Source organism: Hylobates moloch, unplaced genomic scaffold (assembly GCF_009828535.3).
Source record: "Hylobates moloch isolate HMO894 unplaced genomic scaffold, HMol_V3 SCAFFOLD_18, whole genome shotgun sequence".
Taxonomy (NCBI): domain Eukaryota; kingdom Metazoa; phylum Chordata; class Mammalia; order Primates; family Hylobatidae; genus Hylobates; species Hylobates moloch.
The window spans coordinates 17,199,726-17,214,984 of record NW_026652293.1 but is presented as its reverse complement, the minus strand read 5'-3'; the positions used below and the strand labels follow the sequence as shown (position 1 = coordinate 17,214,984).

Below are 15,259 nucleotides of genomic sequence, written 5' to 3'. Positions count from 1 at the left end.
TGTGCCCCTCTTATGGAGAAAAGTGAAGGGGCAAATAAATACAGCACCTTGAACTAAACATCCAGGTATACGCATTGGGATCCATCAGGAATACAACTCAACCCAAGGAGATTAGAGAAAAGCAAGACAGGATGACTGCCCACCCTGGAGCAACACAGAGCCAGGGTAGCCTCCCCATCCCAGGGAAGTGGTGAGTAAGTGAGTGAGTGACCCCAGGGACCCATACTTCTCTCACAGATTTTTGCAACCCTTAGATCAGGAGATCCCCTGGTGAACCCCTACACCAGGGCCTTTAGTCTGGCATGCAAAGCCCCAGGAGCATTAGATACCCAGACTTCCCAGCAAAGGCAGCTGCAACTCCAGCAAGGTGGGAGGTCAGACCTGCGTACATACCTTGGGAAAGGAGCTAAATCCAGGGGCTGAGCAGCATTGGTCTGCAGGCCCTGCTTTCATGGCACCTTCCAGGATAAGACCCATTGGCTTGGAACTCCAGCAAGTCATGAGTAGCATTGTCACACCACCTTGAGATGGAGCTCCCAGAGGGAGGGACAGGCCACCATCTTTGCTGTTTTATTACGTTAATCATTGTTGCCTTAGGGCTCTGGGGAATCAGGGGCAATTAGGGACTGCGGTGGTCCCCCAGCACAGCACAGCAGCTCTACAAAGAGGCAGCTAGACTGCTTTTTCACACGAGTCCCTGATCCCATTTTTCTTCCCTAGGCGGAATCTCTCCACCGGGATCTACAACACCCCTGCTGGTGCTTTCCAGCTGGCGGTAGTCCCAAACCTCCCAGAGACTGAGCTCCAGAGGGAGGGGTGTACTACTATCTTTGCTCTTTTGCCACCTTAGCCATTCTTGCCCTTGGGCTTTGGAATGTCTGAGGGGACTGCAGGCTGGAGCAGACCACCAACACAGCAGAGCTGCTCTGTGAAAAAGCAGGCTGACTGCCTTTTAATGTAGGTCCCTGATCTTATCCTCCTTACTGGGTGGGACCTGTCAAGCAGGGTACCTAGCCACCCCTGTCAGTGTGTTCGGGCTGGCAACAGGGACAGAGCTTTTCAGGGACAGAGCTCCCAGAGAGATCTGAAGGAGCCCGCCATCTTTGCTGTTTTGCTGCCTTCACTGTTGATACCTTCAGGTACTGAAAAATCCAAGGTGACTAGAGACTGGAGCAGACCCCCAGCATACTACAGCACCCTTATGGAAAAGTAGCCAGACTGTTTGTTATGTTGGTCCCTGATCTTGTACCTCCTCATTGGGTGGGTCCTCCCAGCCTGGGTCTCCAACCACCCCCCAGCTGGGACTATCGAGCCAGTAGCAGCTCTGCAACTCCCTGGGACAGAGCTCCCAATGGGAGTGGGTATTGCCATATTTGCTTACAGGCTTCACGCTTGCTGTCTCCACACTCTGGGGAGTCCACAGCGACCAGAGGCTGGTCCAGACCCCCAGAACAGAGCACCCACCTCACAGAAAAGTGGTCACATGGTACTCTATGCAGGTCCCAGTACTCTTTTCTCCCTACTGGGCAGGGCCACCTGACATATGACTCCAGTAATACCATGCTGCCCCTACTTTACCACTTTAATCAGAGGGAGCCCAGCAGTTAAAGCAATATCCACGCACAGAGATGAGAACGAACCAATGCAAAAACTTGAGCAACTCAAGTGGCCAGAGTGTCTTTTCTCCTCCAAACAGCTGCACTAGTCTCTGACAAGGGTTCTTAACCAACCTGAATTGGTTGAAATGACAGAAATAGAATTCAGAATATGGATAAGAATGAAGATCATCAAGATTCAGGAGAACAGCAAAGTGCAGTCCAAGGAAACTAAGAATCAATAAAATGATAAGTAGCTTACAGATGAAATAGCCAGTGTAAAAGAGAACCTAACTGATCTGAAAAGGTTGAAAAACACACTACAAGAAATTCACAATGCAATCGCAAGTATTAACAGCAGAGCAGAACAAGCTGAGAAAAGAATCTCAGAACTTGAAGACTGTCTCTCCAAAATAAGACACTCAGACAAAAATAAAGAAAAAAAACAATACAAAGAAACAAAACCTCCAAGAAATACAGGATTATGTAAAGAGGCTAAAAAGATGAGTCACTGGCATCCCTGAAAGGGACAGGAGAAAGCAAACAACTTGGAAAACATATTTAAGGATACCGTCCATGAAAAGTTTCCTACCTTGCTACAGAGGCTAACAGTCATATTCAGGAAATACAGAGAACCCCTGCAAGATTAAACACAAGCAGATTATCCCTAAGACACATAATCATCAGATTTTCCAAGGTCAAAGTGAAAGAATGTTAAAGGCAGCTAGAGAGAAAGGGCAGGTCACATACATAGGAAACCCCATGAGGCTAACAATGGACCTCTCTGCAGAAACCCTACTAACCAGAAGACATTGGCAGCCTGCATGCAACATTATTAAAGAAATAAAAAATCTTCAATCAAGATTTTTATATCCAGCGAAACTAAGCTTTCTCAGAAAAGAAGAAATATGATCCTTTCCAGATCAAATGCTAAGGGAGTTTGTTACCATCAAGCCCACCTTAGAATAGACATTGAAAAAAGCACTAAATATGGAAAGCCAAAACCATTACCAGCCAACAAAAACAAAGCTAAGTACATAGACCAGTGAAACTATAAAACAACCACACAAAAAAGCCAGCATAATAACTGGTTAAAAACACATGAGAGGATCAAATCCACATGTATCAATACTAATCCTGAATGGAAACAGGCTAAATCTCTTACCATTTAAAAAGTACGAAGTGGCAAGCTGGATTAAAAAAAAAAAAAAGCAAGATCCAGTGGTATGCTGTGACCCATCTCATATGCAATGACACTGATAGGATCAAAATACAGGGATGGAGGAAAATACATCAAGCAAATAGAAATCAGAAAAAAGCAGAGGTTGCAATGCTGATTTCAGATAAAACAGATTTTAAACTAACAAAGAACAAAAATGATGGGAAAAAAAGGGCATTATATAATGGTAAAGGGTTCAATTCAAGAAGACGACCTAACTATCCTAAATACATACGCAACCAACACAGGAGCAACCAGGTTTATAAAGCAAGTTCTTAAACTTACAAAGAAACCCACAAAGAAACTTAGACTTCCACAAAATAATAGCGGGAGAGATCAACACACCAATGACAGTCTTAGAGAGATCAGCGAGGAAGAAAATTAACAAGGACATTCAGGACCTGAACTCAACATTGGACCATATGGATATGATAGACCTCTACAGAACTCTCTACCCAAAAACAACAGAGTATACATTCTTCTCATTGCCACAAGGCACACAGCTTAAAATTGACCATACAATCCAACACAAAATAAACCTCAGCAAATCTGAAAGAACCAATATCATACCAAACACACTCTCAGACCACAGCACAATAAAAATTAAAATAATCAAGAATAAAGAAAAAAATCACTCAAAGCCATGCAATTACATGGAAATTAAATAACCTGCTCCTCAATGACTTTGGAGTAAATAATGAAATTAAGGCAGAAATCAAGAAGTTTTTTGAAACTCGTGAGAACAAATCTACAACATACCACAGCTAAGGCAGTGTTAAGAGGAAATTTATAGCATTAAACGTAACATCAAAAGTTAGAAAGATCTCAAATTAACAACTTAACATCACAACTAGAAAAACTAGAGCAGCAAAAGCAAACCAACCCCAAAGCTAGCAGAAGACAAGAAGTAATCAAAATCAGAGCTGAACTGAAAGAGATTGAGGCAAGAAAAACAAATAAAAAAATCACTGAATCTGGGGGTTAATTTTTTAAAAAAAATTAATAAGTTAGATAGGCTAGTAGCTAGACTAATATAGAAAAGAGATAAGATCCAAATAAACGCAATCAGAAACAGCAAAGGAGATATTACCACTGTCCCCACAGAAATACAAATAACCATCAGAGACTACTATGAACACCTCTATGCACACAAACTAGAAAACTAGATGAGATGGATAAATTTCTGAACACATACACCCTCCCAAGACTGAACCAGTAAGAAATTGATTCCCTGAACAGATCAAAAATGAGCTCTGAAATTAAATCAGTAATAAACAGCCTACCAACACACAAAAAAAGCCCACGACCAGAAAGATTCACAGCTGAATTCTACCAGATGTACAAGGAAGATCTAGTAGCGTTCCTATTGAAACTATTCCAAAAAATTGAAGAGAAGTGATTCCTCCTTAGCTCACTCTATGAGGCCAGCATCATAGAAATGATACTAAAACCTGGCAGAGGCACAACAACAACAGAAAGAAAACTTCAGGCCAATATCCTCAATGAACATGTATGCAAAAATTGTCAACAAAATACTGGCAAACCAAATCCAGCAGCACATCAATGAGCTAATCCACCACAATCAAGCAGGCTTTATCCCTGGGATTCAAGGTTGGTTTAACATATGTAAATCAATAAATGTCATACATCACATAAACAGAACTAAAGATAAAAACCACATGATCATCTCAATAGATGCAGAAAAGGCTTTTGCTAAAACTCAACATCCCTTGATTTTAAAAACTCTCAAAAACCAGGTATTGAAAAACCATATCACAAAATAATAAGAGCTGTACATGACAAGCTCACAGCCAATATCATACTGAATAGGCAAACGCTGGAAGTATTATCCTTGAAAACTGGCACAAGAGAAAGATGTCCTCTATCACCACTCCTATTCAACATAATATTGAAAGTCCTGGCCAGAGCAATCAGGCCCAAGAAAGAAATAAAGGGCATCTAAATAGGAAGACAGTAAGTCAAACTATCCCTGTTTGTAGATGACATGATTCTCTATCTAAAAAACTCCATGGTCTCAACCCAAAGCATGGTACTGGCATGAAAACAGACACATAGACCAATGAAACATGGTAGAGAACCCAGAAATAATGGTGCACACCTACAACCATCTGATCTTTGACAAAGCTGACAAAAGCATGCAATGGGGAAAGGACTCCCTATTCAATAAATGGCACTGGGATAACTGGCTAGCCATATGCAGAAGATTGAAACTGGACACATTTCTTACACCATATGCAAAAATCAACTCAAGATGGATCAAAGAGTTAAATGTAAAACCCAAAACTATAAAAGCCCTAAAAGACAACCTAGGTAATACCATTTAGGACATAGGAATGGGCAAAGATTTCATGACAAAGATACCAAAAGCAATCACAACAAAAGCAAAAATTGACAAATTGGATCTAATTAAACTTAAGAGCTTCTGCTCAGCAAAATAAACTATCAACAGAGTAAACAGACATTCCACAGAATGGGAGAAAATATTTGCAAACTATGCATCTGAAAAAGTCTAATATCTATAGGTAACGTAATAAATTTACTAGAAAAAAGAAAACAACCCCATTAAAAAGTAGGCAAATGACATAAACATCAACTTTTCAAAAGAAGATATACATGCAACCATCAATCATATAAAAAATAGCTCAACATCACTGATCATTAGAGAAAAGCAAATCAATACCACAATGATATACCATCTCACACCAGTAAGAATGGCTATTATTTTTAAGAAGTCAAAAAATAACAGATGCTGGTGAGGTTGTGGAGAAAAGAGAATGCTTATACATTGATGGTGGGAGTGTAAGTTAGTTTAACTATTGTGGAAAGCAGTGTGTTGATTCCTCAAAGAGCTAAAAACAGTACTACCATTTGACCCAACAATCCCATTACTGGATGTATACCCTAAAGGAATATAAATCATTCTACCATGGAGATACATGCACCCACATATTCTTTGCAGCAATATTCACATAACAAAGACATGGAATCAACATAAATGTCCATCAATGGTAGACTGAAAAAAGAAAATGGTGGTATATATACACCATGGAATACTACTCAGCCATAAAAAAGAATGAGATGACGTCCTTTGGAGGAACATGAATGGAGCTGGACGGCATCATCCTTAGCAAACCAACATAGAAACAGAATACCAAAAACCATATGTTCTCACAAGTGGGAGCTAAATGATGAGAACACATGGACACAAAGAGGGAAACAATAGACACTAGGGCCTACTTGAAGGTGAAGGTTGGGAGGAGGGAGAGGATCAGAAAAAAACAACTATTGGGTACTAGCCTTAGTACCTGGGTGACAAAATAATCTGTACAACAAACCCCTATGACACAAGTTTACCTATATAACAAAGTGAACATGTACCCCTGAACCTAGTAAAAAGTACATTAAATTATAAAATAAAGATGAATGTCAGGAATTCATAAATAGATTCATAAATAAATAATTAATTAAATTCCAGTAATACTTGTAGTTTTGTCTAACAATACATCACAGAATATAATAATCTCTGTAACTTATACTTAAACAATGTGCTTATGCAGAGTCAGTATACTGGGCAACTCCATTCCAAACCTGCTTTCATTTTCTGCATGCATATTTACAAATTTTGTCCTTTTTGTATCCTAGATTGCTTGTAAACTTCTTTATGTTAACAAAAATTAAAGATTGAGATGAATTTAGTTTAGGTGTCCATAAATGAGCTATAGGCCAAATACAAACTAGATATAAGTGATGGAAGATGATACATATGTGAAAAGTATTACTACTAGAAGTACCAGCAGTTTTTGATGAAGAACAGATGTACATTTACCAAAACGATGTTCTAATACAAATAAGTCAGTGAAATCTGTGGAAATCAAGTCATTAAACCTTATATTTTTATGCTTTAACTCTTAAAATAATTTTCAGATGCCTGAACTGTTTTATTCATTGGGTTTAATATGACTTCATACTCCTTAGTTTGCAATTGAGAAAAATAAGCTACTCATACTAGTGAGAGGTGAAGCCAGCTGGACTTCCTGGGTCGAGTGGGGACTTAGAGAACTTTTCTGTCTAGCTAGAGGATTGTAAACGCACCAATCAGCATGTTGTGTCTAGCTAAAGGATTGTAAATGCACCAATCAGCACTCTGTAAAATGGACCCATCTGCAGTCTGTAAAATGGACCAATAAGTGCTCTGTAAAATGGACCAATCAGCAGGATGTGGGTGGGGCCAAATAAAGGAATAAAAGCTGGCCACCCAAGCCAGCATGGCAACCCACTTGGGTCCCCTTCCATACTGTGAAAGTTTTGTTCTTTTGCTCTTCACAATAAATCTTGCCACTGTTCACTCTTTGGGTCCACACTACCTTTTTGAGCTGTGACACTCACTGCGAAGGCCTGCGGCTTCACTCCTGAAGTCAATGAGACCACGAAACCACCAGGAGGAACAAACAACTCTGGACGCACCACCTTTAAGGGCTATAACACACACTGCGAAGGTCTGTGGCTTCACTCCTGAAGTCAGCGAGACCACGAACCCACCAGAAGGAAGAAACTCTGGACACATCTGAACATCTGAAGGAACAAACTCTGGACACACCATCTTTAAGAACAGTAACACTCACCATGAGGGTCCACGGCTTCATTCTTGAAGTCAGCAAGACCAAGAACCCACTGGAAGGAACCAATTATGGACACACTAGCTTAAATTAAGAAGGAATTTAAAGCCTCTCAAAAATGAAAAGTGTAGACTGGTGACGCCTACAGACATGGATTGAAACAGGAGCCCATCTATTCACCGATACTTTATTTTTCTCCATCTCCAGTTACAATTCCCTTTGTTCATTCAGAAGCAGATTTTCCTTCATGGTGGCAAGATGTCTGCAACTGCTCCAGAAATTGTATTTATTCTTGTTGAGTCCAGAAAGAGAGCCTAGACCAGAATTTCAAGAAAAACTTCTGTTGGGTCTCAAAGCATCTGATAGAGCCATGCATCTACCTTTAAATTAAAAACTGAGGTCAGAGGATAAAGTTCCTTAATTGACTTAGCCTGGTAACATTTGTGAAAATAAGTAATTCAAATTAAAGCTGTTGGAACTGTCAATTATTTTGAGTCTTAAAGAAAATGTGATTGTTTCTCTAATTATAGATTAACTTTTTCCTTACCTACTTGGTTTTGTAAAATGTTGTAAAAGATTAAATGACACCAGAGATAAGCTCCCTTCCCTCTTATTTGTCGACCCTCATTATAGGTTAACTTCCTTCTTTTTTCTCTTGCACCTGACTCAGATCAGATAGCACAGACTCTATGATTATCAAGTTGCTCAAGATGAACTGTTAAGTATACCATTCCCAAAAAGGAACAAGCTGCAACTAATCAAATTGTAATTCATAAACCAGCTTTATATGAAAAATGTTGTAATCCTACTAAATTTCTTTGTTTCTACCTATAAAGGTAAAAATCCTAGTTCTCCACTTCAGAACACTGACCCCATTCATTTGGAGTCTGTGTTTCCTGGGCAGCCATCCTTAAATTTCACACTTGAGTAAATTCTTTAGAACTGGATTCTGATCGTTTTGATTATTTCAGGTTCACACATTCTTACTAGGAGTTTGAATGAGAATGGGGTGGAGAAGGGTACTAAGGACCATGGACTGAGAATAAGGGGGGGAAAAAAGTGGTTTTCCAGAGAGGAATCAGGAATTGTTACCAAAAATGAGAGAATGGATGTCCAGTGGTATAAAATAACATGTCCACTAAAGAGGATGGCAAGTAAATAATTACCACTAATGCCATATTACATAATAATTTTCCATATTTCATTAAATACAATGAGTGAGGTTATCAAAATCATGCCATATCATTTAATGTCCATGTTTCAAATGTAAATACAAGAAATATTACATAATATGATGTAAAACAGTGAAGTTCACACTAAAGTCATATATAATAAGATATATTTTGTGTTAAGCAAAATCTTCATTTTCCTATATCCCAGATATCATTATCAAAAAATAATATTGATAGTGGTGCTATTAAATTTAATATTTGGGTTATCTACCTATTGTAGTTCCAAGCTATCAAATTTTCATTTTACTTCTATTTCTAGCAACAAATAGGAAAGTCAATCAATTTAGATCTAATTTCATGTTCCATAAACTGTCTTCTAGCTTAAAAATATTAATTTAATAAATCACTAGGTTTCAACTTTTATAAATACAATGAGTATTTTATTATAGAATCTTCAATTACTCATCTATTTTATATCGCTATGGTTGAAGTAGAGAAAAGGAAGAAATTTGGTGATTTGTTGTATTTTGGACATCTTTGCAAAGAACAAGTCAAATTTGACTTTGAGATTCTAGCTCAAGCATCAGATTAGATGTCAATGTCATTTACAAGGATAGCTAATACCACAAAAAAAGGTAGCTATTCAATGGTTTTTGATTGTCGAAGAAAGTGAGCGAACAGGTAGAAAATGACCACAATGGTAGTATTTTCACAGTTATTTGTAGATTTATGTAAAGCAAAAAAAAAAAAAAAAATCAGTTGTCTGCACAGCAAATTCCCAGATAGAGTTGACCCAGGCCCTGCTCTGTCTTCTTGTTTCAGCTCTCATACTGTAAACAAGTGTCCTTTTCATGGTCTTAATAGTGCCACTTTTTTTTTATTTTGCATTTTTATGCTTTTTGTTCGTAATTTCCCTGTTTAATAGCTCTTATGTGTAATGTTGAGTTAGTGCAAGAAGACTGTGATATACCTTACAGAGAAATATGTGTGTTAGATGAGCTTTCTTCAGTCATGAGTTACAGGGCTGCTGTCTGTGAGTTCAATGTTCATCCAGATAATCACCAATCTGTATATGGGCCTGCTCTAGAAAGTGCTAAACTAACATTTATTGTGCATAATGAGGCTATAGAAAAGATGGGAAGGTAGATAAATTTGTGAATTCATGAGGTGGTAACTGATTTTAAAACAAAAAAAGCACAGTAGGCAGTACTGTTATGAGGCTGAAAGCCAAAAAAGTTTACATTACTGTTTACAGCCATATTGCCCAGAATCAAGAAATGTGAAAACTTTCTTGGCTAGTGTTTTATTATAATGAAATGAAATACTGCATATATTTAATTATGTGATATAATTAAACATTTTAAAAGGTGTCTTTAAACAGACATATACATAAAACAAGGTTATGTATTGAACACTTGACAAAAAATGTGACCAAAGGTTTATAGGATCCTATTCCTATACTTACCTAGAAGTAGTAGTTTAGTATTCACTAATGCAGAGTTGATGGTAACTTTGTAGAACATAAATAGCACAAATAATGAGAACTGACTCTGTGTGTGTGTGTGTGTGTGTGGGTGTGAATCAACACACTGAGGGGTACGCAAAAAAGTGCTAGACACAGTCCCTGACTTTGTGTTAACATTCGAGGAACAGACAAGAACGCATTGGATCATCCAAATAAAAGTACAAGGTAGGGTCTTAAGGCTCAGCGTGAGTGAAACTTTACACATATAATTATATAAAAATTGTTCATGTATAATTTATATATGCTATGATATATATAAACATACACACAATTTCAATGCTTATATTTTATAAATTATAATATATAAATCATATAAAATATAAATGCACACATACACAGTCCATTCAAATGTTATGTTACATTATTGTATACATAAATTATACATATACAATTTACATACATAATTACCTGCTCTGAGTCTTAGAACCTTACCATGTAGGTTTTTTGTTTGTTTTTTTTTTTTTTAAGATGGAGTCTTGCTTTGTTGCCAGGCTGGAGTGCAGTGGCATGATCTCGGCTCACTAAAACCTCCGCCTCCAGGGTTCAAGCGATTCTCCTGCCTCAGCCTTCCAAGTAGCTGGGATTACAGGCACGCGCTGCCACACCCAGCTAATTTTTGTATTTTTAGTAGAGATAGGGTTTCACCATGTTGGCCAGGATGGTCTCGATCTCCTGACCTCGTGATCCGCCCACCTCAGCCTCCTAAAGTGCTGGGATTACAGGCGTGAGCCACCGCACCCAGCCACCATGTAGTTTTATTTGGATAAGCCAATGTGTTCTTGTCTGTTCCTTAAATGTTAACAACACAAAGTCAGGGACTGTGTCTAGCACTTTTTTGCATACTCCTCAGTGTGTTCATTCTGTAACAGTGGTCCCTAAACCCCGTGCCCCAGACTAGTACCAGTCTGTGACCTGTTAGGCCCACAGCAGGAGTCGAACAAGCATTACCACCTGAGTTCCACCTCCTGCAGCGACATTAGTTTCTCACAGGATCGCAAACTCTATTGTGAACTGTGCATGTAAGGGATCTATGTTGTGTGCTCCTTGTGAGAATCTAACTAATGTCTGATGATCTGAAGCAGAACAGTTTCATGCCAAAACCACGCCCCCACCGGTTTGTGGGCAAACTGTCTTCCAAGGAACAAGTCACTGGTGCCAAAAAGGTTGGGGACACACTGTTCTATAGGATATCTCAAACCTCCTTGTAGAAAAAGCAAAAGAGCGTTTGAAATGGCAAGTTATCTCTTTTATTCATTTTAATGTAAAAAGATGGACCTCATAGAACTTATGGGAGCTATTAATAAGCTTCAGTAATTTGTCTTCTGTTTGTCCAATATAAGGTATTAGTAACACAAAGGTTGAAGCACAGACATAAAAATGCATCATACGAGCATGAAGTTAGGTTAAATTACCTGAAATATGTTCAAAAGCATTCACGTGTGAGTAATGACACTTTATTAGCAAAACAAGGTAACGTAAAATGAATGATATTAATAATCTAACAAATTTTTTGAAAATGAGGCCATTATCTTTACAGTTTCAAGTACTTTAAAAGCTGCTTGAATTTCTTTCATGGGGAACAATGTTAATAGGAAACCATTATTCTGCTTGTGAATCAGCATGTGCTCTTGAAAGTTGCATATATTTCTAGCATATGAAGGATATATGCTTAATTACTCAGAAACTTTCATTTAAATAAAAATATGAAGTTACCATTTGAAAAGTTCCAATTTGTTTAAATAATTTAATGTGAAGCAAACTTGCTGGTGCACAAGAAGGAGCATAATTCCTATGAACAGAGATACACCCCTTTCACACACAGTGACAGAGCAGGAATTGAACATAGGTCTGGTCTTGTATCATGGCTCTTGCTAATGTACCAAATTTCTTCTGCCATTTTTCCTTAATCCTAAATTGTCAACTTTCTAGCCTCAAATTACTTTCAGTTAACTATCTCTAATAAGCATTTTTGATAAAACAGAATAATGGTCAGTAATGGAATGACAGCTATGTCACCAATCTAACAATCTCCACAATCAGTGCTATAGAACAATGACCCATGTCTATTACACATGCTTCCAGATCACAAATTAAAATCTTATGTTTTTTCTGTCAGAATATCCTGTTTCATTTTCCATTTTCTAATTTGTTTAGTTCACTCATGCTGTGATCACTGGCAATCCACAGAAAGATGAAGCATTTTGATTTTATATGAGCATTCTCAAGAAAGTTAGAATCAGATGTAGAATTATTGTGAACAAATACTTTACTCTTGATATTACAAACCTGGGTAGCCCCAAGTATTTACACAGATTGAGAAATAGTCTTTTGTTACACTAGTTTTATTATTCTATGTTTTCCTCTGAAAACCAGAAAATTCTATGCTGCCATTTCCACTGAAAAAATAAATTATGTGATTCCTTTCCTCGCTTCTCTTAGAATTGTTCAAGCTAGAATCAAGTAGAAATGGCATGCACTAACTTCTTATTTTCCGGTAATATCTAAGCCAAAGAAGGTGTTATTGACTAAAGGGCTATTAAGAAATGAAATAAATCTTTACTCATGGGTTCGTACCCATTTACTTTAGCATGGTCCATTTTAAAAAGAAGCCTTTTAGTTTTAAGTGTTGATTGTAAAAAAACAGAATTATTAATGGAGTAGAGATTTCCTTCTTGCTGGCTTATGACTGTGAGTAATAAAAATTGGTTAACACTTCCCTCACCCGTTAGGTAGAATTATTCCCTTGATTGGTGACATCAATGTATTTGTAACAACTCCATCTGCAATGCTGGCAGCCTGGCCTAAAATGTACGGATAAAAGGAACAGAAGCAGGCATTTTGAGAGAAAGCTATTCTAATCATTCAAGGGCAAAGTCAGACATGATATGACTGTGCATTAGATTGCCCCATACCTTTCATGCTTATGATTATGCTATACATATTTAACTCCTGAATATGAATCTTAAAATAAATAATGTGATTGAATAACTTTTTAGAAAAAATGCTGATTGTAACATATTCAAAATATCTTCAATTTAAATAGCAATGATAGAGAAAAGATTTTATATCAAATGAGAGCAATGTAATGGCTAAAGTCAGTGTATAATGTATGTACTCAACTTTCCAAAGTAACTTAAAAATAAATGCAAAACTGAATATTACCAATGCTTAAGAGAGTTTTCTGAAATGTGTGTCTCTTCTTGATCATTAAAAGAAATATATTTAAACCACGTAATGTAAGTTCATTGAAACTACAGATTATGAAAAGTACTCTCTTTTGGATGAATAAATAAGAGCAAATAATTATAGCCTTATCCATGTCAGCAAAAACATCCAAACATTGTTTTCATCATTTCGACCCCTTGATGTTACAGCTTACCCTACAGTACCTTTTTCTTGAATCAGATATTGACGGTTGAAGTCGTGGAAAAGGCACAAATGTGGATCCGCAAGGAACTAGCTGTGGAGACATTATGATCTTCTGCTCAGATACTTGTTCAAGAGAAAGAAATTTATTTACAGCCACAAACTCCTTTCATCCAGTAGCATGATCAAAGAAATGGAGGCTTGTGTTTTTATCACTATTTTTTAAGGATTTTATAGGATGTAAACATTTCAGCTTCAGCAGCTGATTCTAATTTCTTTAATGGTATCTTTGATTCAGCATTGCTTGGCAGACTATTAAGGAAATGTTGATGATGCAGGAAGACCAGTGTACTGGTTAACATGATTATTTTACAGAACACTGTGCATTCATTAATAGCAAATAAATTGTCATAATATTCCTCTCGGATTCTTTCTAAAAATCTTTTACATTTATTTGGTCTCAAGATGTTCGGTGCTCAAAATATAGAACATACCACTTGTTTCAGAAAATATAACCTATGATCTTTTCTCTGGTAAACAAAATCAGATGTTAATTTTAACATCCATCTCCCATGAAATGGAGATCATGTCTACCAAACACACAGGCCTGATGACTCAGAAAAATATGCAGCAATCATATTTCATACTAGCAAGGAGTATGAAATGTCAAATTTCAAGAAGACACTATTTTGTGACACACATCCTACAAAATGACTGATACATTTAGAAACACAATAAATATGAAGTTTGTTGTGGCCATAAAAGGAATGGCAGAATGCACAAAGAAAATATATATATGTATAAATTCATTAAAATGTAGCAGTATAGAAAATGTACAAATCCCATTAAAAGGCAAACAAAATGTTAGGAGATTTAAAATTTAGATGATGATAATTTTGCAAAGTAGAATATAAATATTTTTTGAAGTCTTAATCATGAGACTTGTTTTGATTGAAAAATCAAAGCAATAAAAGACAATTAGTTAAATATTTTAACCAACTGTTCAGTAAAAGACAATTAGTTAAATATTTTTGGTATATCAACAGTATGAAATAGTATTGTAATCACAAATAATGATAGACGGCTATTCATAAAGTACTATTAAGTGGAAAACCGATACATAAACAAACAAAAAATAGGTTACCGAAAGCCATTGTGATTTGATCTTGTTTAGGTAAAGCATATACATGTAAATATAGAAAAAATGGTAAATATTTACACTAAGTTATTAGCATTGCTGAAATAATGTTGTGTTTTTTTGAAGTTTCTAGTAATTGTCACTAATCAGTATTTTCCATTTTCTTATACTGATCACATACTGCTTATGTAATATAAATAAAGTGCTAACAAAATAAGAAACATCGTTTATACTTAATAACATCTCTATCACAAGATTTAACCATGATTTTACTTCCCAAAATGTTTATCCCTTCAAAACCACTTTTTGAATGCTATATATGAAGACTCAAATAGCTGCTCTCTGATGACATTAGCTCATTTAACAATAGGCCATAGTGGGAATCACATCATATCCTTTTCCTAACTACTATTTAATTATTACTTCGGCCCCTGACAATTTCCCAGGATTATTTGTTAGTTACAGATAAAAACTTAAAAGGATGAATCAGAAGCCAAAGCTTTACTGTAAATAGTAATTTTACACAACATAAGTTCTTGAACTTATCACTGCCCAGAGATGAAGAACCATGTCCTCTAATATTCTCGTAACTTTTATTCTGCTAAGT

General features: G+C 36.8%; 1 protein-coding gene across 14 annotated transcripts in view; it reads right to left on the bottom strand.

The window, feature by feature from the left end:
• Positions 1 to 15,259, bottom strand: part of KCNT2 (potassium sodium-activated channel subfamily T member 2) — a 440,948-nt gene that overhangs the window by 304,858 nt on the left and 120,831 nt on the right. The window contains exons 1-2 of one of the 14 annotated variants that reach the window (XM_058430742.1): positions 13,538 to 13,612; positions 12,871 to 12,949 (exon numbers count right to left, since the gene is read on the bottom strand). The exons of the other annotated variants lie outside the window; for them this stretch is intronic. Coding sequence (XP_058286725.1) covers positions 12,871 to 12,905 — 35 coding nt within the window. The 5' untranslated portion in view covers positions 12,906 to 12,949; positions 13,538 to 13,612. Of the gene's footprint in view, positions 1 to 12,870; positions 12,950 to 13,537; positions 13,613 to 15,259 lie in introns of those variants that run through there. 14 annotated transcript variants of the gene reach the window in all.